Below are 21,810 nucleotides of genomic sequence, written 5' to 3'. Positions count from 1 at the left end.
AATAAATATATCATCCTCTAACCAATTGAGTATGTCTGTGAGAATTTCACATCACGTTATAGCAATTATATATTAACATTGTAGTAGTTATAAAATTGTAATTGTTATCATTATTATAATTTTATAACGACTATAATAACTATTAAAAATTAATGTTATAGTAATTATGATTATCAAATTATAACTACTATAATATTTATAGATATTTTATATTAATACGTGGCATTTTTTTTAAAGGGGAATGGATGGAATGGGATGTTTTTTGTTTTTTGTGGATGATTTGTAGTCTTTCCAACCAATTTGTGTTGGTCCAGTCTGCTATATGGACCCGCCTCTTAACATTTTGGCTGAAAAATATTTTAAGTTTAGTGCCTGTTTAGAAATAAAATAATAATTTGCTTTTTAAAATGAGAAAATCCCATTTTGTACCATCTTCTTTATCTACTTTTTTTGTTTTTTTTTCTAACGGTAATATTTTTCATATGGAAAAATCTAAAATGGAGGTAAAATACGGGGAGAAATGAAAATGTTCTCTTTTAAAATTTAAATTCATCTTGTTTACAGGCTATAATTAAGAAGAGCCGGTAACTAATCAATCTTAACCAAGCTCCTCGTAATAATTTTTTATCCAATTTTCAACACATACCTAGTTTCCACCTCGTCAGCAACTGGGTATTTTGAGTCGACCTCAGTGATTTGTCCACTAAAAAGCAGGTAAGTCAATGGGTGAATTTTGTGGCATTAATTTTGTACGAAACGAATTATACGAATAATAAATAACATGGTGCGGTGTTGTCTTCCTCTCCATTTCCTCCTCGTCTTCTCCTATTTCGACGGCCGACCCACGGCCACGCCTCTTCCATCGCTTCACCTCTCGAGATCTCGAAGGCGTCTTCCTCCTCTTCACGGATCGAGGAGTCTCGTAAGATTTTCTCCTTTTTTTCTCGTTGTCTTTCTTCCCTAGGATGCATCGTGTTATCGGTTGGGGATTTTGATCTGCTTAATCAGGAGGGAGGGAAGTGGATCTGCGGCGGCGGCGGCTTTAGGCGAGGGGATTGTCGACTCCTCGATCGGCGGTTACTGCGATGGCTGCTCCACCTGCTAGGGCACGGGCCGATTATGATTACCTGATCAAGCTTCTACTGATCGGTGACAGCGGTAAGGTTTCCTAAGTTTTTTTTTATCCGCTTTTCATTGAAAAGATCCTGTCTTTCTTTTCCCTTTCTTCCTCATTTTTGATTTTGCCCGTGTTACGATATTTCGGTATTTGATTAGATAGATCTGCATAAAGATTCAAATTTGAGGATCTATTATGGGTGTCTGATTTGTATGAACATGTTATGCTTCATCAAAGGTTATATTTGGAGCTAGGATTGGTTGGATCTTACAATTTTGATTGCCTGGCCGTTTGATTATTCAAATTTTATTACATAACAAAAATGACAAATCTGGAATTGTTATATATCTCATGTAATTGAAATTAGGTGATGATATAAAATGAGAAGAAAAAAAGAAGTTTAGATTGTATGGACATGTTCAAAGGTGAGCAATAGACTCTTTGACTAGAACCGTTGAATTGATCAGAGCAGAAGGGGGAGACCATGAAAAACTTTGTTAATGTAATAAAAAATAATTTGGCTATTTGAAATATTACTCGTTATGGAACCTTGAGTGCAATGGAGGTATAAGATCCACAGTCAACCCCATTAGGATAATCATGGATTGATGATGATATTTTATGATTGTGTGCTTTTACTGGGAGTTCTTGACTTATCAAAAACATTCAACCAAGATATCGAGAGTCGAGACCAAGAAAAACTTTATTAATATATAATAAAAAATAATTTAGTTATTTGAAATATTGTTGGTGATGAAGCCTTCAGTAGAGTGCAATGGAGGTATAAGATTCACAGTCAACCCCATTGGGATAATCTTGGATTGATGATGATATATTATGATTGCGCGCTTTTACATTCAACCAAGATATCCCATGGTGGAGTATTTACAGAACAATTGTAATTTTTGATGAATTCAATTGTTAATCTGTTTTTGTTCTATTTGTTTGTGATTGGAACCTGAAACCAGAGTTTTTTCCTATAAATTATGGTTGTGGAAGGGCTCCTGTGCAATTTTGAGTGGTTATACTGGTCTACTGTTGCAAATACACTCAATTTTGGATGGGTATACAGTTCTACCTCAGCAAATGTACTTTAGACAAGGAATGTGGTGTGTGGTTGCTTAGTGGACTGTTTACTTATAGAAATGAGAGATGAAGAATCTAGGGAGGAGTCCAAAACTGCCATATACTTGTCTTTCCTATTTTATTTCCTCCTATTTCTCTCCAAGTAGGCAGGCCCCAAGTGTGTTTGGTTTCAGAATTCCACAATGACTAACTTAGTGTGTATTGAGACTTCATTCAATAGTTCTTGCCATTGACTAACTTAAATTATTGCTCCATTTTGGACTTTTTTTTTATGTCCCACCATTATTTGGACGAAAATCATTTACACTTATCAGTTCTTATTAACTTATATTTGCTGGTTCATTTGATATTTCTACCAGACTTAAACTACCTCACATTTTTGTTGTTTTTAGACTTGGGGGCCTATCTAGATATGATTATACAGACATTTCCCCTTAAACTTACTACTAATTGTTATTTAATGAAAGTTGTGGTACTTGACTAGGTTCTCTAGATTTTCTTGGTGACAGGAAACTATATTATATTAAAAAAAGTACAAACTGTGTCCCAAAACATTTATCAACGATGTCTGATGGAAGTTCTCCTGATTGCACAATGATGTTGAACATCTATAAAATATGTTACTTAGGCTTGTTCTTTTAATTCCCTATATGAGAAATTCTAAAGCCTTGAAGGAGGAGAGAATATATAGAATTGGATAATTCTAGTACAAGTGAATATTGGCCAGGTAAGTTCTCTGGCTTTAGAAATAGCATCAACCATAACCTTGGAGTCAGTTTCAAGATAGAATAGCAAGGCTCCCTTGTTTTTTTCTTTTTATTAACATGTCATCCCTCATGTCAAAAGTCATTAATTATAATATAATGCTTCTGCACAATTTGAGTCTAGCAAGTATGTTTTTTTTTTCAACTCACACCCTCTGGGATAAGGCAGTAACTAGACTTTTATCTGGATTATACCTGTAGAACTTATGAAAACACATACTAAGGTTTGAAAAGACCAATTAGCTGCTGTAGGTAGTCCACAGAATCTTCACTTATTTCATTGAAAGATTAAATTCTTTTCCAAAGCCTTTGGCAAAAATTTCAGTGTTCTTTTGTTGCTGGATGATAAAACAAGATGGATACCTTATTTCATCATGCACATGCAGAACCCGCATTTGCCATGCCTATTAACTTGTAGTTAGGCAGCCCTAGGTTCCTCATTCTTTTCTCCTGCTTTTGTTCCTTTTTAGTGATAGCTTTGTTAAAATGTCAACCTTTTGTTGTACTTTCTAACTTGATTAATTAATTGTTACTGTTATATGAATGATTGCAAATGACATGTGACAATAAGACTGTTGCCCTTGTTAATTTTATATAGTTAATGTATCCTCACTTTACACAGTATTGTTGCAATGTAATGAAAGGAGAGTGCATAAAGTTGAGTAAGGCGAAATGCATCAGGCCCTACTAAATTTACATAAAAAGAGGAAATATTCTCTCCTGTGAATTTTCCATGGTATTGAAATAATATTCTTCCATAGGTGTTGGGAAGAGTTGTCTCCTCCTGCGTTTCTCCGATGGTTCCTTCACAACAAGTTTCATCACTACAATTGGGTGGGCTATTCTACATCTTGTGTCTGTCTTTTTTTTTAACAAAAAAATGACCATTTTATTATTGACAACTTTGTTGTTCTAACTATGACAACCTGGCCTTTGCACAGAATTGATTTTAAAATAAGAACTATAGAATTGGATGGCAAGCGAATTAAACTACAGATTTGGGATACGGCTGGTCAAGAACGTTTCCGAACAATCACGACTGGTTGGTTTTTATTGTTCTGTTCTTGAAGCTAGAGTGCTTTGAGAGTGTTTCTTTTACTGACACCTCTTCTTTTGTCCTTTTACCAGCGTATTACCGAGGTGCCATGGGTATCTTGCTCGTTTACGATGTTACCGATGAGTCATCATTTAACAGTAATCACCTTTACATTATTTCTGTAGCTAATTGTTGTGATTATTTTCTCTCTTTCTGACTGATTGCATCCTTCTCTCAACAGACATAAGGAATTGGATCCGGAACATTGAACAGCATGCTTCTGATAATGTGAACAAGATTCTTGTTGGTAACAAGGCTGATATGGATGAAAGCAAGAGGGTATGTTCCTTGATAAAATAACTCAATTCTGCGATTTCCTTCGAGTTATGATAGTCACAGGCATTCCCCTGACAAGGTTGTTTAAATTTGCGATTACATAGGCTGTGCCTACTGCCAAGGGACAAGCACTTGCTGATGAATATGGAATCAAGTTCTTTGAGACTGTAAGCCATAGTTCTATGGGCCCTTTTATTCGGAAGGTAGTTTCTGCATCTGACTGTTGGTTTTGTGATTTGCAGAGTGCCAAGACAAATCTTAATGTGGAACAAGTCTTCTTTTCAATCGCTAGAGATATTAAGCAAAGACTTTCTGAAACTGATAACAAACCTGAGGTGGAAGAAATTATCTTACATCTAACAACGCATTATGCTGGATGTGGTGCTTAATCAATTGTTAATTTGCTGCAGGATCGAACAATCAAGATCAACAAACCAGACCAGGGAGCAGCCGATGGCACTGCAGCTACGAGATCAGCATGCTGTGGGTCTTGAGAGAAGGGTTAGGCCAGTGGGGATGATTCGAGTGTAGTTGATAATTAATTTGCATGTTATAGGCAACAGCTGATGGTATTCAATATAATGGACTCATGGTGGGTGCTTGAAATTTCGATCTTTGTATTTTTATTTTTATTTTTATTTTTTGCTACGTTGGGTCTTTTATTGGTGAACTTAACTGACAATTCTTTCTCCCTTTGGGATTGGAAAACTGCAATTCTTGTTTTGTTATGAAACTAGTATCAGAATGTATGCCTTATCAATATGCTGTCACATCTCACTGTGAGAATGGAATTGACTTGTCATTGAATTTATTTCTATTATGAGTTTTAATGAGAAAGGGGCTGCTGAGAAATCTTTCAGCTTGTTCTTAGTCAATATGGTGACAGTTGTTCAGTTGGAAGAATTTTGTTCCGAGTATTATTTTACTATCATTAGTGTTATTCTTTACATCATTTTGAAGAGTATTTATTTGAAATTTATTTCATCTTGCAAGGAGCTTATATTCCTAGTGATGAGGGTCGAGGAGTAAAAGTCTAGCACTCCACGGACCATTTTGGAAAATCCTTAAGTTAGGTATTCAACCCGACTACTCCCGAAGATCTGATTTCATAGAAATTTTTTATCAGTTATTAGATTAAATCAGGAAGACATGTGAAAGTTTATCCTGATAGTCAGCATTCTCATGTATGCTATTCACTAAGGAAAAAAAATTATATATAGTATGTCGCAGTTGAGTTTCGAATTTCAGATGTCTAGTCTACCGTTGGAGGGCTTAATTATAAATATCTTGGATACATTTTAATGAGATTAATTGGGTTAAATTAAGTCTCGTGTCTAGGTGTGCAGGAACTTAAAAACACAAGAAGTCGAACGGAAGACGCAACGGAAAAGAAGGATGACATGAGAAGTGAGTCGATAGACTTGGTGTGCCCGAGGGATGAGAAGCTGCGAAAGAGTACACTAGAGGATGAAAAGTGTGCACATTGCGTGTCCGAGGAAGGAGAAGCCGGGAAGAAGTATGCTCGAGGAGAAGGTCGGAGTTGAGTTTCGATGAGCTCAACTCCGGTTGGCCGGAGCATCACCCACGCGAAGATCAGCCTAGAGAGAAGGCACCTCCAACGGTTTTGGAGGCGCCTCAAAAGTCAGCAGCGAAGCCGCTGTTTACAAGATCAGAGACACCTTGGAAGAAGATGGAGGAGCCCTTGCACCACCTGATGGAGGTGCCTTGGACGAAGTTGGAGGCACCCTCGTGCCTCCCGTGGAAGTGCCCTCACACCTCCCGTGGAAGCGCTCTCATGGAAGTCGAAGGCGCCTTCAAACGTAGAAAGTTGTTGGTTAGCTGTTGGTTGGCCGTTGCGTAGTAGATAAGGATTTATCTACTTAGAGGTGCCCTAGAGTGTTCTAGAGGTGCCTCAAATCAACGGTAACTTTTTCCACGAGACTATAAAATTATAAAATAATCAACAACTTCTATATTCAATTCTTAGTTAATTTATAAGCTTTTCAAAAAGTATAAGAAGTTTTTCCACCTTCAACGAAGGAGATTTTCTAGTACTTTCATCTATTTTAGATTAATAACCATCTAAGTTATAATCAGGTAACTTCTGATGTCTTTTACCTATTTCTTTAAAGTTGTTATTTCTTTTAATGCTAATTGTTTATACTTAACTAACTTGTATCCTTGCTAAGTCTAAGCAAAAGAAAATTCTAATTTTGGTTTTAAGGCTATATCCCCCTCTAGCCGGCCGCACCAAGACCAATACTAATCACGGCACCTTGCTTCGGAGGCCATAAATTGAATAGATTGATTGGTTGAGTGGATCCATCAAGCCATTAAATTGGATAGTCTGAATGGACTAAGAGATCGAGCGAGATGGACATGTCCAGTGAATTGGTTAACTAGATCAGGTTGGCTAGACAAACGGAATTGGTTGCAGGTAAGTAGGACGAGTCAAGCAAGTCACACGACTTGAACAGGTCAAGTAGATCAAGTGGGTCAGTATTGAGAATGGTTAGATATATTGACTTGTTAGACATACCAAAGGGTTTGACTTAATTCATTAACTATGAGATTAGATCTGTCAAATGGGCTAAATGAATTGGGTTAACTAGAGAAGTCGAGTTGGCAGGGTTAATAGAATAGGTTGAGGGAATTCAGTGAAGCGAGGGGATTGGAAAATAGTGTAGGTTAAGCAAACTAAATTGCTAATCAAGCTGGCCAGTCATGCCGTTAGGATGGATTAGGTGATCAAGCAAATTGACAAACTACTATTAGAGAAATTTTATTTTAGTATCATAAAAATCGATCGGCCAATCTCCCTATTAAGGTTTGATTTTCATACAGCACAAACAAATATCTATCATGCGCGAACCACTCATGATATTGTGTTATCTCCATAACCCATTTATATTTCTCAAATTTATTTGGTGGTCCAAAAATTTTTTTTTATGAAATCGAACTGATCACCTCCAAGTAAATGAAGGATAAAGATACTTGGACCTCCAACTTAAAGTTAATTATTATTGCCTCCGGGGTATGGTGCGGTGGGACTCATTCCTATGTAGCAAGGGTTTAATTTCATAGTAGGTATTTTCAAATGCCTGAGTTCTAATCACTAGTGAACCTAGGGACTTGTCTTTGGTATACTTGTACTTTCTAAATTTACCTGATTAGTATTCATGAGATCTCCACCTCCAAAATTAATTAGAATTTAAAAAAAAATACTTAACTAATTTTTTTATCCAATTGTGTTAAAAAATGAAAATGATTCAACAAAGAGAACGTATTCTAAAAAAAACTGGTACCTTATTACGATTTAGAATCTTTAATATCATTTTCAAAAATTATATAACATATTTTAGCACTCAAGTTTTGATTAAAATTTGGTAAATGCTAAACTACGCACAATAATATACAAAATTCTATATAGGCCTTAAATAATCATAATAGATATTAGGAAGATTAAATGCACTTTGAGCATAACATATCAAACATGAGAAGGTACTATATAATTTAATTTTGATCAATTTGACAGGCTGATATTCAATTTTAAAATATCTTTGTGAGACCTTCAAAGGCCTAGTTCCTGCAAACACTATGAGGAGCTACTTTGCCATTCCAATTTGTGCGGCTTTTAATTTCAATTTCTTTTATAATTTAAATTGGGCGATGGAACCATGAAAAAATAATACAGTTATGATGATTTCGACTTGGATTTGATCGGCCTGAGCTCGCCCGTTATCAGAACCCGAGCAGCCTTCACCAGCTCTTCCTTGACCAAAAACAGGACTGCTGCAGCAAATACACTCTGGACTATCTTGGTGCCCATTCCCTTGTAAAGACCCGAAAGGCCTTCATACCGCATCATTTTGCCGATAGCATCCAATGTACCTGTGAATAGATTTGGATGGGAATCAAACAGGTAGTAGTCGAGCTAAACAACCGACTGATTCAGTCACCCAAACTAAAATGGACGATTCAATTAGTTGTATCATTGTTTCAAAAACTAAAGTTATTTAGCCAAGGAATAAAGACCTGTATATCGATGCCTTTTGTCATTGGTAAGTCTTTGTTTTATTTGCAGCCTGGCCTGGAGAAAACCCAATGTAGGGCATATTGAAGTAGGTCTCAAGCAAAACAAAAAGACTCAAAACCAGTATAGTGCATTTCAAATCTGAATATAAAACTAGGAGTTGAACAATAAAATATATAAATGGAAAAAAAAAATACTGAATAGAGGATCATCACCTTGACTACCAATATGGGGTATGTGACAACAGTAGCTCCAAGTTTGGCAACAGCTCCAAGAATGAAAATCTGCATGTAGTCATATGCAACATCAATGCATTTATGCTCTAGTTCAAAACACAAAATCATGAATGTCGTTAATGCTACTTGAACATTCTTTCACAAAACTAAAATGCTCAAAGCCAGTAGCCAATGCAAATGACTCAATCCTTATGTAAGCTTGACACGGAGATTGATATGGACAATTCACTGGGTAAACTTTCAAAAATAGGCAAAGCATAGAATGAACTGATTTATCTGCACGAATTATAATCTTTCAAAAATTTGCAACAATCTATTTTGGACTATAATATTTCCGAATGATATCTTATATGTCGGTGTTCCAAATAGACATTCAAAGACAAGAGGGCTGGTAGACGCAACTCATGATGATTTCAAACACACATTAATATAAAGTTTATTAATATCAAATCCAAGTAACATCAACAGATGACATGGAGAAAACAGAGTTGGTGCCATCACTGTTCACTAAAATATCAGAAAATTGTTGCAAAAAGTTATAGACACATGAATAAGAATTAATTTTTCAACTACGTAGGAAAAGTATGGCAAAATAAACTAAGGCTACCTCAAGAGCAGTCAATTCGTCAGCACCTTTTGCTTTTGAATCATGTCTTCTCTTGATTTTCTTTACTAGAGTTTCATATAACATGAACTGGATGGAAGGATTGCTAACCTAAGAATTAGAAGTCTATAATTAAGATGTATCCTTGGTGATTACGAAATGTACCCATTTTCTACTAACCATTATAAGTGTAGGAACTACACCCTTCCAGAAGCCCCACATTCCAGCTTCATCATAGAGTTCCTGAATCTAAATTGGCAAGATATCTTCAGTAAATGAAACAAACACAACTAAAATGACAAACACAAATTGTAAAAAAATAGAATCCTAATACATCTAGTGGGAATTGTAAATTGCAAGGGGTAAGATTTACAAGCTAGCCAGCACACACTCATATGACAAATTGAATTACTTAGTCTATCATGTAATGCATAATCCTAGCTTAAGTATTAGTTTCCCTGTTGACTTTTCTTAATTTCATAGCATCTGGTTCAGAGCTTTGGGTAAGATAATACAAATGGAGTTACACTTATTCATTAGATAATAAAACATTCATGTCCGAGTGTAATCAATTTTTTGGTTGCTTTTGACACCACAATATCACTTCCTGTATATAGGCACCCAACTTTGACTTCGCATTGATTCAGGATAACATGGTTTTGCATGTTAGTATCCTAGAAACAAATACTAAATCAAAAGTAGATTATCTCCTTTTAAATGCATGTCGTCATTGTATTTTAAACTAGGGCATTTCACCAAATAATGCCTATAAACCAGTGTCTTCATGAATAATATGATATAGAACTATAAATAACCTTTCTGCTTCCTGCAGCTAATTCCTTCTGATTTGCCACATGCACAGACAATGAAACTCCAAAGTATAGAAGATGGGATATTTACTTATTTAATAGTCCACATACCACATGGCTAATTCTATATGGCTGATGATCAATAACAGGAAACTCAATAGCCTCATCTGAAACTGATTGTAAACCATGATCAGGTGATTTAATGATTGTCTTCTTGTGCGCCTGCAGGATGTCAAATGTTAGCATCTAAAACCAGATTAAAAAGTAGAATGAGCAATGTTTAGTAATTATTTTGTTATTTAGTTAATCAGGAATTAACATAACAGTACTGGAAGAGAAAATGTTAGAATAAAAAAAGGATACAAAAAAAAAAGTAGTGTTAGTACTAGTCTCTTACTTGCATGCGTGTGACTACTACCCAAATGGGATTTGTCAATAAAACATTTACACATCTGCAGCCATAAACACACAAAAACATGGTGAAAAGCTAGACAATTGTTGTATAGCTAAATTAATGTAATTAGAAACAACGGTGGCCATTGAAAGTAATGCACTTGTTGTATTTGTCAGAAAAGTGATAGACATTGTATGCCAGAAACTCATTTTTCAATGGGGAAAAGTGAAAGGGCGAGATGCAGAATGCAATATCCTATCTAATTTATAAGCAGTTAAGCAGAACTAACAGCATGGTTAATCACCCTGCAAGTGCAGCAACAACAAGTGACTGGAACATGCCTACTGATCCATCACCGATGCCTTTTCTCCAGAGATCCTGAGCTGCTGTTTCTGCTCTGTTCCTAAATATTTGATAGAAATAGTAATAAACACCCTGTCAAGAAAATAAATTTTCAATAAAGATGTCTTATGCAAGTAAAATGAAAACACAGACATATAAATAACAAATTCATAGCCAGGAAGCAGGTTGAATAAGATGAGAACAAGAATTCTTAAGCACACTTCTCAGTCATTTAGTAAGAAGTAATGGTGTGAGAGTTCCTTTGAGCTAACTAAATGCATTGTGATTGGATCAAATCAAACTCAAAATAAGCACTTAATAATGGAAATAGTTCATGAAGCAAAGATTAACCATAATCAAACAGACAGCTTCTAACTTCAATACAATGAGGACACAGATTTCCACTAGCATTACCACAATCCCTTCACATAGGAATCTTCTAACTACTTTAACTATTTGTACAGCTAAAGGCACATCCTTAGGAAAACAGATCAAAGAACAAACTAACATCGGATCCGAGAGAAACATGAGTAGCGTAGTTAAATGATATTTCCAGTGAGATACGAGGAATATCAGGCATTAATTGAAGCATATGTTTGACATTGCAACCATCTGCTTTTCAAGAAGTTCATTTATTTCCAAAACTTAAGGTAGCAGGGATAGGAAGCAACCCAACTGTATTGAAGATTAGATAATCAAGTTATAGCCCAATCATCTTGAAGGTGATCTAGAGCTTCCAAACTATAAGCAAATCAGCAACAAACTGGAGCATCATCTAATAGCTAGCATTTCCACCAAAAAAATCACTCTGTTACAAACAAGGATTCCCATAGCCGTCCCTCATTGCTAATTTGCTATGATACCTGAGTGTAGTTGAAATGAATTATTTTTTCTACTTTGTTGTTCAAAAAATCATGCAAGGATTATCTTAATCTCAGAAAATTCATAACCTGGACCTCAGGCTTTAAATTCATAACCTGGACCTCAGGCTTTGTCAGTGGATGTGTGACCGATATTATTACAGGTTAATTAAAATAAACTCGCTGAAGTAAAACCAAGAGACTTGGTAGAATAATCAGCCAGATAAAAGGTCAAGCCAAACCACAAGCAGGCACAATAATGATTGATAGATAAAAGGTCAAGCCAAACCACAAGGAAGTTAGGTAAACAACCAGATGATACAGTCACGCTAGTGGGCGCAATAAGCCTCTATTACGAAGAACGAATCGTCCAAATGTGATCGACAATGACTTGGGCAGGTGGGCAAAGCCAGAAAAGGAAGAGGCATGTGACACAACCGCAGAACAACAAACCTGGGATGCAGCCGTACCGACCAGAGACGGAGCGAGACCACCGTAGAGCCGCCCCCATCCCTCGTGCTTCACCACCTGCGATCCACAAGATCACACGCCAGCCACTCAGTCTCCTAAACAACGTCGTACTCGACAACCGCGACGATAGAACCTACCTCCAGCATCTGGCGCACGGCGCCGTCTCTGGCGGAGGACTTGGACGGATCGCGCTCCGTCTGCTGCCGAGTGTTCACCTAAAAGATCCCAACTTTCGTGAAAGATCATGGAGGGGGCATGAGAACGAGATCGAGAGGGAAGAAGGACGGAAAAGAGGTGCACCGTCTGCAAGGGATAGGTGATGAGCTGGGCGATGATTCCACCACCAGCACCGGCCAGCCCATTGATGAACGCGTCCGACATCGCCTTCTCCTTCGAATACACCTGCACGGCAGGAGAGAAAGAGAAGGAAGGAGCGGGTCGGAGAAGAAAGAGAAGGAAGAGCACCGGAGGAAGAGGTGGTTGAGCCCGACACGCAAAAAGACGGGCACTGCATCGGCATCGTTTTCATCTTCTGTTTTTTTTTTTTTACTCATTTTGAAGTGTAAAAAAAACTCTTTTATTATGGGGGAACTTGTTTTTTTTTTAAAAAAAATCGATTTTGTCTTTCTTTAAAATATATTAAAAATCTATCCAATGTAATTTTAATAAATTTCATTACAAATATATCTACATGATTTTTTTTCATATTAATGAAGTTCACATTGGGACCATGTACAAAATTTGAAACCCAAATACAAGCCAAAGCAAAATATTTTAATTTGAGATTTGTAAGAATGGACTAATCAACATGTAAAACCACGATTTGAGTAATTTCAGAAATCACATGATAAAAATGGTTATATTCAATCTAAACTCAAATTTCATGATGTTATTCTTTCAAATAAATTCATCGTTTATTTGACTTGTGAGATCAGAGCCTTCCTCGTCTTTATAACAAAAGTCACCTGCCCAAAATGTGTTGTGCTTTCTAGTAATCTAAGTCAAATTATATTAAACACCTTATATCTCCACTTAATCTTGTTCTCCCATCCTCATGGTCTTACCCACACCTGTATCAAAATGGCCAACACCAATATGCAAGAATTATTCATCAACACTCCGGTAACAAGCAATGCACGTAGCGTTTGGCATAAGATCAGGTCAGCGGTGGTGGTCAGTGAACGACCGCGCAGGCCGCCTTCAGCCCATTCAGTCAGAATTCAAACATTGTAAACATGAAAAGTACAAAGCACACGACCAACCATGGCAATCTATAATATGAAGAACTAGTTCAACATAATTGAGGTTGCTAGAATTCACATAAGGGAAGAGTTTGATTGCTAGAATTCACGTTCAGAAGAGTTTTTGCATTAATCAGGAATCATCATCATCGCTCCCACCCAGGTGGGTATCATGTGTTATCCAGTACCGGTCGCCATCGGGGCCTGCCAATTTAAATCTGGTTCAAGAAGATCAGTATGTTAATTTTTTTCACTTTTCCATGCTTTTTCATATGCCAAATATTTATCCACTTTAACCAAAAAAAAGACATTTGTTATCATGAATCCAATGTTGCATATATATTATTCATCTCAAATCTCCCATAAATGCCGTTAGTTTTGCTTAAACTTATATTACAATGTAAGATTACTACCGCACTTTTGCCCCTATTTTGAATTTACTCAAATGAAGTAAATTATATTGATAGTACCTTTCAAGAACAAACTTCCCTTCCTTGTACTTCTGGTTCTTTTCATGAGCAGACACCTGAAATGAAGCATTGGGTCGAGAGTAGGTTCCATTAATGAAAAAGTTAAATCCAGGAGAAAAAGAAATTGTAACTAGTCTTTACATATTTCCATCCAATATTAGAGCCACAACCAACGCAGAAAATATCAGATACTGTGTGCAGCCCAGTTAGCATCATTCGTTCCTCTTTACTTCCAGCTGTCACATTCACACTGCCAAAAACCGAAGCGAATTGTTGATCAAATATACCAAAGAGATGAAAAATATCAACGACTCACAATAAATAAAAAAACAACCTCAATAAAATGTTAGTGTTTTTTGGGAGAAGATAAAGACAACTGATAACCTTCACTTTTAAATTTTCTGACAAAACTGCTCTTTAGAAGGTATACTGATACGAGTAAATACAGGAATAGAATTCAATTCACATCAGGGTTACCACATGCTTAAAACGTATGAAACCATTGCAAGAAGTGAACTTCTACAAATCAAAATAACATTGAACAAATGGTGCAAATTCATGAAACCAATAAACTGGTAATAGAAAAGAAATTTTATCTCTAGTTATGAACCCACAAAAAAGACGCATTAATCAACCAAGTATAAGATTTGTGACTCTCCCAATCAATGTTCAGACCAAGCGACAATGTGAAGGTAAATTTTCATGGTCCTACTAACTTCTAAAAAAATTACTACAGCAGCAGCTTGGATTGACAAATGTTTTATCCACTTTTTATCTATTTAATTAATTCTGAATATCTATATTTTATTTGTATAATATTTTTATGAAAAAAGTTTAGTAAAGTCACGAACTTGGAAACTAATACATTGAATAATACTAACTACAAGAGAATTAAAATACCCGCAAGAAGTACTAATTTATGGCTCAGTCTAGTCGACAAAGAAGCAGCACCTTTGCAATAAACATCTTTTGATTTATTATTTTTGAAAAAAAAACACTTCAAGTGACGGGTGCCTTGTAATCGTCTGAAAGGCCAATAGACATCTTAGTAGAGACATTATTTTCGCAGGAGCCAAAATACTCCTGAGACAACCGAGGATAAATCACAAGCAGCCTATAGTAAAAAACATGAATATAGTGTTCATAGAAAAATGGTAGATGTCAGTGTAGTTTGGAAGTTAAGACATCAGACATCAATAAGACATGGTTAAAATAAGTGCAGTAAGGAGTTTGCCGATTGTTCCTGTTGTTGATTGCACCCGTGCATGTTTCTAGGATTGGTGAGAGGTACCCCCAGGTATAGCCGAGTTGGTCATGGTAGATTTATAGAAATGGGCAAGGGTCGATTCCCAGCAAAGCCAGCGGAAATACCCTCCCATGTGGCGGCCTACTCGGTTTCCTAATTTAACTCTCTATAAATGGCTATGGGGCCGGCCATGTGGGATGCTTAGGGTTAGCATATGACCTTTTGCAAAAATAGGATTGGTGAGAGGTGAAATATGATGTCAATAGCTGCAAAATCTCTGGGCTATTACGTCTGAGGATAACCAGAGAAACATCTGAGCAACTTTGTGAAGCCACTCGTGATATCTTCTCCTTTCTTTGTATATATGATGGAGGTTCATTGGCTGTGTCTTGATGAAGGTGGCAGCATCATATTTGTCAAACTACTGTGGTGGTTTTGGGGCAACACTAGCCCCATATTTGTTGAAGTAGGGTGACAGTGGTAATGAAATCATGGTGTAAGGGTAAGGGCACAACAACAACTTATTTCCTCTATATTAGGGGGAAGGGAACAACCAACTCACCAAGCACAAGAATTAAGGGGGTGCAACCACCCTTGAACAAGCCTTCATGATGAAAGAGGAGGATAAGGTGGGAATCTATACCTTTGCTCACCCTTTTCTTTCTTTTGTTTCTGTAAAGAAGGAAGAGGGGCTACTTGTGATTGCATATGTAAGGAGTGTTGTGTGTTTCTCTTTGTGACGATGATAGAGAGGAGGCTTTACAGAGGGGCATGTTGCTAACTCTAAGTATTGTTTTTGGTGTGAAATTTTTTAAATTATGCAAGCTCTCCCCTGGTTTTTCTTTGCTTTCTTATATATATAGGGTACAAGACATGTAAATAAGGGGAATGCAGAGTTGATGAATCAGGTGAAGGGAAGGGCATAGGGTGTTTGAGAATCACCTGTTACATATTCTTAAGGTCTTGTGCTACTTTTGAATTCTCTCTTATTTATGTTGCAGGTCATGATATTATTTGACTCAAATATTGCGAAGCCATAGAAATAAGAATGCACACTACAAAGAACACATGAAAAGTACAGATACCACACTGTAATAGCATTAAAGAATAGATAGGCGAAAATCTCATATCTAAAAAAAAAGAGAAAAGGGAAGAGGGTAATAGAGAATATAGTTCAGTTGGTGCTCGTTCTGTATCTCTTTCTCTATTTACAGATTGATTTCTTTCTCCCAAAGAGGCCAGAACTCCAATTGATTATAATTGTACGTTTTAACAGGTCAACCATAGTATGAAAGGAAAACAAAACGAGTGTATCAGACCGATACAGTGCACAAGCCTTTGAATTGACCAGGAGGAAATAGTTTTCGATAGTTGAAAATGTGCTTAGGCAAAGGTAAAACGACAAGGCAACTTACATCTTATCGAAGAGATAAGCCTTCCCATGCCTGCAATGGAAGGACTGTACACACAAAAATTGAATAATGATCAATATAGTATTTTACTTCTTCAGTACTATGCAATGCCAGTACCAAAAAACTATGAATATGGAGTGGAAGATTATTGTTCTTTCCATAATTATTCAATATTTTCAAGTTAAATGTTTAAGAAGGTTGTTGTACATGAAGCACTATGCAACTTGATAATGTATCGACAATAAAAGATACCAACCTTGTTTTAATAAGGACCAACTGAAGAACAACCACATTGCTCGAACTTTCTTCAGCGAATAGCATACATAACCTATCCTATTGAACAGATTTGTGGAAAGAGAAAAAACCTGTAGTTTCTTAAAAGAAATATTTCTTTAACACTGTAATTATAAAATTCTTTAATGACTGGTGTTTGAAAAATATAATTATTCTTCGTAATATAATTAGTAATGTAGTTTTTGTAAATTTTTGCTTTTATGATATAATATTTTTCTCTTAAAAGGTTTAGCTCGGAAGCTGCTTAACATGCTGCGATAATGATGGTTGATGGTTCATTAAAGAAAAGTTTGACTCAAACAGAATCGTAACCACGATGAAGATCAAAAGAAGGCGCTTTAGAACACGAAGAATGGGGTAGCCCACAAAGATTAGCCGGCAAAAAAGACAGAAGCAATGAAAACACAAATCGGAATTCATACGGAAAGGGAAAGATTCGAGCGAACCTTTGAGACGATGTCGTGGGAGAGGGCAAGGTGAGCTTGGCAATGCTTGCAGCTGTAGATCTTGCCCTCGAGGCTAATCAGGAAAAGCCGCCCCATCTTTCTCTCTTCTTCCGTCCTCTCTCCCGATCGCCACACTCCGATATCTACCTCACCGAAGTGATTCTGCTGTCAAAACCTCCTCCACCTCCTCGATTCTACAAATGCCGATCGAGTAGGAGAAGGCCGATCCCCTCTTGTTCCTCCCTTTGGGCGACGAGGGATCGACACGCTGATCGTTGAGGAATGGGAACTAGATTAGGGGGGAGTCGGAGAATAAACAAAGAGAGGAGGAGAAGAGGGCGAAGGTAGTAGCGGAGGCAAGACAAGGCGTGTGGAAGGATCTAATAAAAATAGGCAGACACGGTTCGCCACCATCATGCCATGATGTCAGTCCACGATAGCGGTTTTCTAATTTAACGTGGACCAAACAAGAATTTGTTTATATTTATTTAATATAGATTAGTTAGATGAATAAACATAATAATCTATTAAATTAAATGGATAAACTTAAATGATTAATTTGTTAATATTTATCAATAAAAAATATGATTTATTAAATTTGTAAATAAAAAAATTCTAGAAACAAATAAATCAAGTTCAAATTAAATTCAAGTTCGAAGAAATCACACGAACCTGAATTCAACTTATTTTTCTCTATTATCTTATCAACTTTTTTTCATGTTCCCTGTTTCGTGTTGTCAGCGAAAGTAACTTTTCATTTCCGTCCCTTTCGGTCAGATATGTTTTAGCAGCTTCGTTAGTAGTTTGTTTTAATTTATTGTTCTGGTAAGTAAAGTGGATCTTATAGATAATAGAATAATTATTTAAAAATGGAACTAATGGACAATAAAGAGATTGTGTTTATCTACCGCTTATAGTTTTTTATGAAATGAAACTAACGGATCATTTTTTTTTTCATTTCTAAATTGAAGAAAAAATTTATACAATAATGAAACATACTTATAACTAATAGACAATATAATATTAACTTAGCCTGTTTGAAACATTCAATGATGAAACATTTATACCATTAGACTCATTTAATAATGTTTGGTTCATTCATACGTATTCTTGGTACTTTTTCTTACTGAAAAGATTATATTATTAATTTCAATATCATAAAGAAAATTTGAGGGTTTGATGACTTGTTCTGTATCTTGTAACATTTGCTAGCACGCTCCCTACTTAAATGGTTGCAATGACGGTGTTTCAACGAAAGACAGAGCAATTATTATCTCGCGAGGGCCACAGGTTACAGTATGACCTGAAGGGGCAGAAGAAAGATGAACTACTAACAAGTTCGTTACACATGAGCATTCCCTTTCTTTGAGTATATTACAGGCAATCAAACTATGCAATCAACTGTGTGGCGACTGAACCGTCTCATCAGCGGTGGTGCTGCTGCGGGGCAGCGGCGAGTGGCGGCTGCGGCTTGGGGCACTGGTAGCACTTGGCGAAGAGCCCGAAGGTGTCCACCTGCCTGATGAAGTTGGTCATGCTCGCCCATCCGCCGATCCCGAACCCCACCACCAACACCCACACCACCACGAACGCGTTCAACATGTACATCGCCGTCCAGCTCGGTAGGAAGAAGGGCGGCTTCTCTGCCGCATTCTGTCAAACAAATCGCCGGCACCTAGTGCGTTAGAAACGTTTGCGAGGACGCGGAGCTCCACATAAAATCGTGTTATAACACCCTGATCGTACGGTTGGAAACTCATCCTCGTAGGTCGTGCTTATGTTATTTTTTTCGAATGTTTTGGCAAAATGAAATAAACTTGATGGATCAAAATGAAAATTTGGTATGAGTTTGTATACCTGTCTCGCGGATGATGTGCGGTAGGTGAGCATGTGGGCCAATGAGGGTATGATGTAGACGGTGAAGCTGACGAGGAGTGCGCCGACGGCGGAATTGATCGGGCCGAAGAAGGGGAAGATAATGGCGAGGAACCAGATGGGGACGACGATGGGTAGGCGGGCGATTGCGCGGAGGCAGATGCTCGTGGTGGCGTGCACCCCGATGACCTTTTCCCACACGAAATACAGCGGCGTGCAGGCGAAGCCGAAGGTGATGAACTGGTGGATCAGCATCAGGATCACCGCCGTGTCTCGCCACCTGGACGCCGGAAGCAGCGAGAACGCGTTGGCGTGCGTCAGAAGCTGATCGCCGAACGCCCAATATACCGCCGCTGCCGACGGAAGCGTCAGCGTGAACACGTACAGCGTCGCCAGCAGGTATATGTACTTGAACTTTTGGGGCTTCCACATCGCGTGCATGATCTCCCTGTACCGGTCGGTATGAGACAATTACGCAACCGTTTAAGTTTAAAACAAAAACAAAAAATCGGATTTTGGAGCGCAACTCACACGGTGACGGCGTGACCGCCGAAGGTGTAGAGGATGTTGGTGGCGCCGGTGAAGTAGAGCACGAGTTTGGTGGGACCCGAGTGTACGACGCCGTCGACCTGGCCGTGGACGATGGCAGCAATGGTGAGGTACCAGGCGGTGTAAGTGGTCATGGCGAGGCCGAGGAAGGACCAAATCCGGTAATTGTGGAAGGAAGGAATAAAGACGGTGGTGGCGCAGCAGGCCCCGAAGATGTACGTCCATGTCCTCTTGTCCAAATGATCGTTGATGTAGTAAATGTTGCTGCAAGAATCAAAATTTAACCATCAAAATCGAAGCTTGAAGACGAATTGAAGAAGAAGATTGAGTATGAAATCGAAATCGTACCTAGCGCAGGCGATGAGCTGAATCACGGAGCCGAAGAGGAGGAAGGTGCAGTTGAAGGCTAGGCCGGCGGCTTTCCAGTACGGCCCCAGGAGACCGTCGAGCACCTCGAACCACTGTAGGAAATCAAAAGGAGCGTGGTCTAAGGAAAAGGAAGAAGAAAAACGTTGGATCTTGAAAGAGAGGTGGAAAAGGGGGGAGCGTAGTTCACCTGGATAACGTGGTTCTTGAAACTGACGTTTTCTTTCTCCTTTCGCGAGCGGTACTCGACGTAGAGGACACTTATGAGGTAAGCCGTCCAGCTGCCGAGGAAACCGTAGAAGATCTGGAGGATTACTCCAGACACCATGCCCAGCTGCGAGAACGAGTAAGGCAGCGTAAGCAGCACCTGCGCCACCTGCGCACAACAACCACCGCCCCCCCCAAAAAAAAGGCGAAAATTGATTCCGATCGCTGAAAACAAGTACGAATCATTCTTTGGAAGGGAAAAAATATCGAATTTTGATGGAATAGTACCTGATTGGAAGCGCAGCTGAACCAGGCGTCCCAGGCAGAGCCGCCGTGCCAGAGGAGGCTCCTAACTTTGAACACAGAGGTATCCTCCTCTTCCTTGCCGTATCCGCCGCTCCCGTTCTCCCTTTCGGTCTCATTGTCAAAGGGAGCAATGTCTCCCGCGACTATGGCCGCGGCCTCCTCCGCCTGCTTCTGCGGCAGCATCTTCCCCTGCCTCCTCTCTTCTCCCTTCAGAATTAAGCAGGATTGCAACCTCTCGCCGGAGAGCTAAATTAAGTAGGGATCAAGTTCCCCCTCCACTCCCGAGATTTGCAGTCAATTCACAAAGTTAGGCGAAGATGGTTCCAACTCTGAACGCGATGGAAAAGTGAGAAGTAAAAGAAGGAAAGAAAGAGACGCAACAAAGAAGGCGGATGGATGACTTCCTACCTTTGCTTTCTTCACACTTCTCTCTCACATCTCTCACATACACAGAGCAGCAGCTAAATAGAAGCCAAAGCTTGTCAGAAATAGACTCATAAGATCTGCTTCTTCTCCTCGCTGACTGTAAAAAAAGAGAGTGGTCAGCGCATCCGTTTCACCTTCTGCCAATTGCCGAAGAGTTGTCAATGGAAGTTCGCCTTTAATTGCACTCATGGCCGTTCAAGCTACCACTGCACCCCTTTTTTTTAACATATTCCATGGAATAAAAGCTCACAAGTTGCTTTCCTCACAAGTTTTGCTTTAGATTAAACATCATTCTTCCTCCCATCCCATAAGGACTGGCACTGGGAGATGCAGCAGAGATACTCCATGGTTTTGGGCGTGGTGGTGGACCATGGAAATAGAGGAAGATAAGAAGTGGCTATTGTTATCAGCCGCTGCCATACCATGAACACTGTGAGGAGTGGGAAGGGCCCTGCAACTTCATTGTCTTCGTCCACATGGTTAAAATTCGGATTCATTTCTTTTAATTCTTTCTAGATAATCACAATACATGGCCTTGAAGCTCACGTGTGTGTGAGAGTGTGTGTTGTGTGTATTTGAATAAGAATAATGCCTTAGTATATTTGACATTTAAATCGGTGTAATAATAGTTATTAGAAGGGGTTGAGAAAAGTCTTATATATAATCTGATATAGATATTAAGATTAAGAAAATAAACAATAATAATATGATGGTTACAAGAGATGTGGGTTGGGAATATATTAAAGTTTTATATTAAAAAAATATAGGAAAAATTATGAATTTTAAAAAATCAAAATATCTTCATTGATATGAGAACTTTTAGGTATAATTCAAAAATAAAATAATAAGGATTTAGGTCTAAAATAAATAATATTATCCTAACA

General features: G+C 38.1%; 4 protein-coding genes across 8 annotated transcripts; 1 reads left to right on the top strand and 3 right to left on the bottom strand.

The window, feature by feature from the left end:
- The first annotated feature begins 778 nt into the window (after positions 1-778).
- LOC122015663 (ras-related protein RABE1c-like) lies at positions 779-5,109 on the top strand. Its single transcript, XM_042572665.1, has 9 exons — positions 779-922; positions 1,009-1,158; positions 3,729-3,801; positions 3,909-4,009; positions 4,096-4,161; positions 4,245-4,342; positions 4,444-4,506; positions 4,582-4,674; positions 4,750-5,109. Exons 2-9 carry the CDS (start codon positions 1,086-1,088, stop codon positions 4,831-4,833), a joined length of 651 nt encoding a protein of 216 aa, XP_042428599.1. The 5' UTR covers positions 779-922; positions 1,009-1,085; the 3' UTR covers positions 4,834-5,109.
- Positions 5,110-7,819: 2,710 nt separating this feature from the next.
- On the bottom strand, positions 7,820-12,642 carry LOC122017546 (peroxisomal nicotinamide adenine dinucleotide carrier-like). The gene is made up of 11 exons (XM_042575191.1): positions 12,389-12,642; positions 12,226-12,303; positions 12,071-12,145; positions 10,720-10,850; positions 10,419-10,473; positions 10,133-10,243; positions 9,393-9,461; positions 9,216-9,323; positions 8,588-8,656; positions 8,375-8,429; positions 7,820-8,230 (listed from the first exon to the last, which is right to left on the bottom strand). Exons 1-11 carry the CDS (start codon positions 12,467-12,469, stop codon positions 8,034-8,036), a joined length of 1,029 nt encoding a protein of 342 aa, XP_042431125.1. The 5' UTR covers positions 12,470-12,642; the 3' UTR covers positions 7,820-8,033.
- A 569-nt stretch (positions 12,643-13,211) lies between these two features.
- LOC122017985 (protein yippee-like) lies at positions 13,212-17,546 on the bottom strand. 2 transcript variants are annotated; one of them, XM_042575717.1, is made up of 5 exons: positions 17,198-17,546; positions 16,461-16,504; positions 13,941-14,049; positions 13,800-13,855; positions 13,212-13,547 (listed from the first exon to the last, which is right to left on the bottom strand). In XM_042575717.1, exons 1-5 carry the CDS (start codon positions 17,291-17,293, stop codon positions 13,463-13,465), a joined length of 390 nt encoding a protein of 129 aa, XP_042431651.1. In that variant the 5' UTR covers positions 17,294-17,546; the 3' UTR covers positions 13,212-13,462. The 2 variants fall into 2 exon arrangements, with proteins under 2 accessions (XP_042431651.1, XP_042431652.1); XM_042575718.1 differs by having other exon boundaries at positions 13,331-13,533; positions 17,198-17,545.
- Positions 17,547-18,496: 950 nt separating this feature from the next.
- On the bottom strand, positions 18,497-21,355 carry LOC122015027 (auxin transporter-like protein 2). Of its 4 annotated transcripts, XM_042571663.1 has the most exons (8): positions 21,061-21,355; positions 20,909-20,961; positions 20,483-20,829; positions 20,178-20,363; positions 19,970-20,082; positions 19,604-19,885; positions 19,055-19,520; positions 18,497-18,850 (listed from the first exon to the last, which is right to left on the bottom strand). In XM_042571663.1, exons 3-8 carry the CDS (start codon positions 20,681-20,683, stop codon positions 18,623-18,625), a joined length of 1,476 nt encoding a protein of 491 aa, XP_042427597.1. In that variant the 5' UTR covers positions 20,684-20,829; positions 20,909-20,961; positions 21,061-21,355; the 3' UTR covers positions 18,497-18,622. The 4 variants fall into 4 exon arrangements, with proteins under 4 accessions (XP_042427597.1, XP_042427595.1, XP_042427598.1 ...); XM_042571661.1 differs by having other exon boundaries at positions 20,909-21,355; XM_042571664.1 differs by having other exon boundaries at positions 20,483-20,961.
- Between the last annotated feature and the right edge of the window lie 455 nt (positions 21,356-21,810).

This window comes from Zingiber officinale, chromosome 8B, assembly GCF_018446385.1.
Source record: "Zingiber officinale cultivar Zhangliang chromosome 8B, Zo_v1.1, whole genome shotgun sequence".
Lineage (NCBI taxonomy): Eukaryota > Viridiplantae > Streptophyta > Magnoliopsida > Zingiberales > Zingiberaceae > Zingiber > Zingiber officinale.
Note: the sequence above shows the minus strand (reverse complement) of the source record. Positions and strands in the feature narration are given on the sequence as shown.

Coding starts and splice junctions, on each gene's coding strand:
- LOC122015663 (XM_042572665.1), top strand. CDS start 1,086: ATGGCTGCTCCACCTGCTAGGGCACGGGCCGATTATGATTACCTGATC. Junction 4,010..4,095: donor TTTCCGAACAATCACGACTG/GTTGGTTTTTAT, acceptor TCCTTTTACCAG/CGTATTACCGAGGTGCCATG. Junction 4,507..4,581: donor GAATCAAGTTCTTTGAGACT/GTAAGCCATAGT, acceptor TGTGATTTGCAG/AGTGCCAAGACAAATCTTAA.
- LOC122017546 (XM_042575191.1), bottom strand. CDS start 12,469: ATGTCGGACGCGTTCATCAATGGGCTGGCCGGTGCTGGTGGTGGAATC. Junction 10,474..10,719: donor GTTGTTGCTGCACTTGCAGG/GTGATTAACCAT, acceptor TTATGGCTGCAG/ATGTGTAAATGTTTTATTGA. Junction 8,231..8,374: donor CAAAAGGCATCGATATACAG/GTCTTTATTCCT, acceptor ATCTATTCACAG/GTACATTGGATGCTATCGGC.
- LOC122017985 (XM_042575717.1), bottom strand. CDS start 17,293: ATGGGGCGGCTTTTCCTGATTAGCCTCGAGGGCAAGATCTACAGCTGC. Junction 16,505..17,197: donor CCCACGACATCGTCTCAAAG/GTTCGCTCGAAT, acceptor TTGTGTGTACAG/TCCTTCCATTGCAGGCATGG. Junction 13,548..13,799: donor GGGAAGTTTGTTCTTGAAAG/GTACTATCAATA, acceptor TTCTTGAACCAG/ATTTAAATTGGCAGGCCCCG.
- LOC122015027 (XM_042571662.1), bottom strand. CDS start 20,683: ATGCTGCCGCAGAAGCAGGCGGAGGAGGCCGCGGCCATAGTCGCGGGA. Junction 20,364..20,482: donor TCAGCTGCGCTTCCAATCAG/GTACTATTCCAT, acceptor TGTTGTGCGCAG/GTGGCGCAGGTGCTGCTTAC. Junction 20,083..20,177: donor TCAAGAACCACGTTATCCAG/GTGAACTACGCT, acceptor GATTTCCTACAG/TGGTTCGAGGTGCTCGACGG.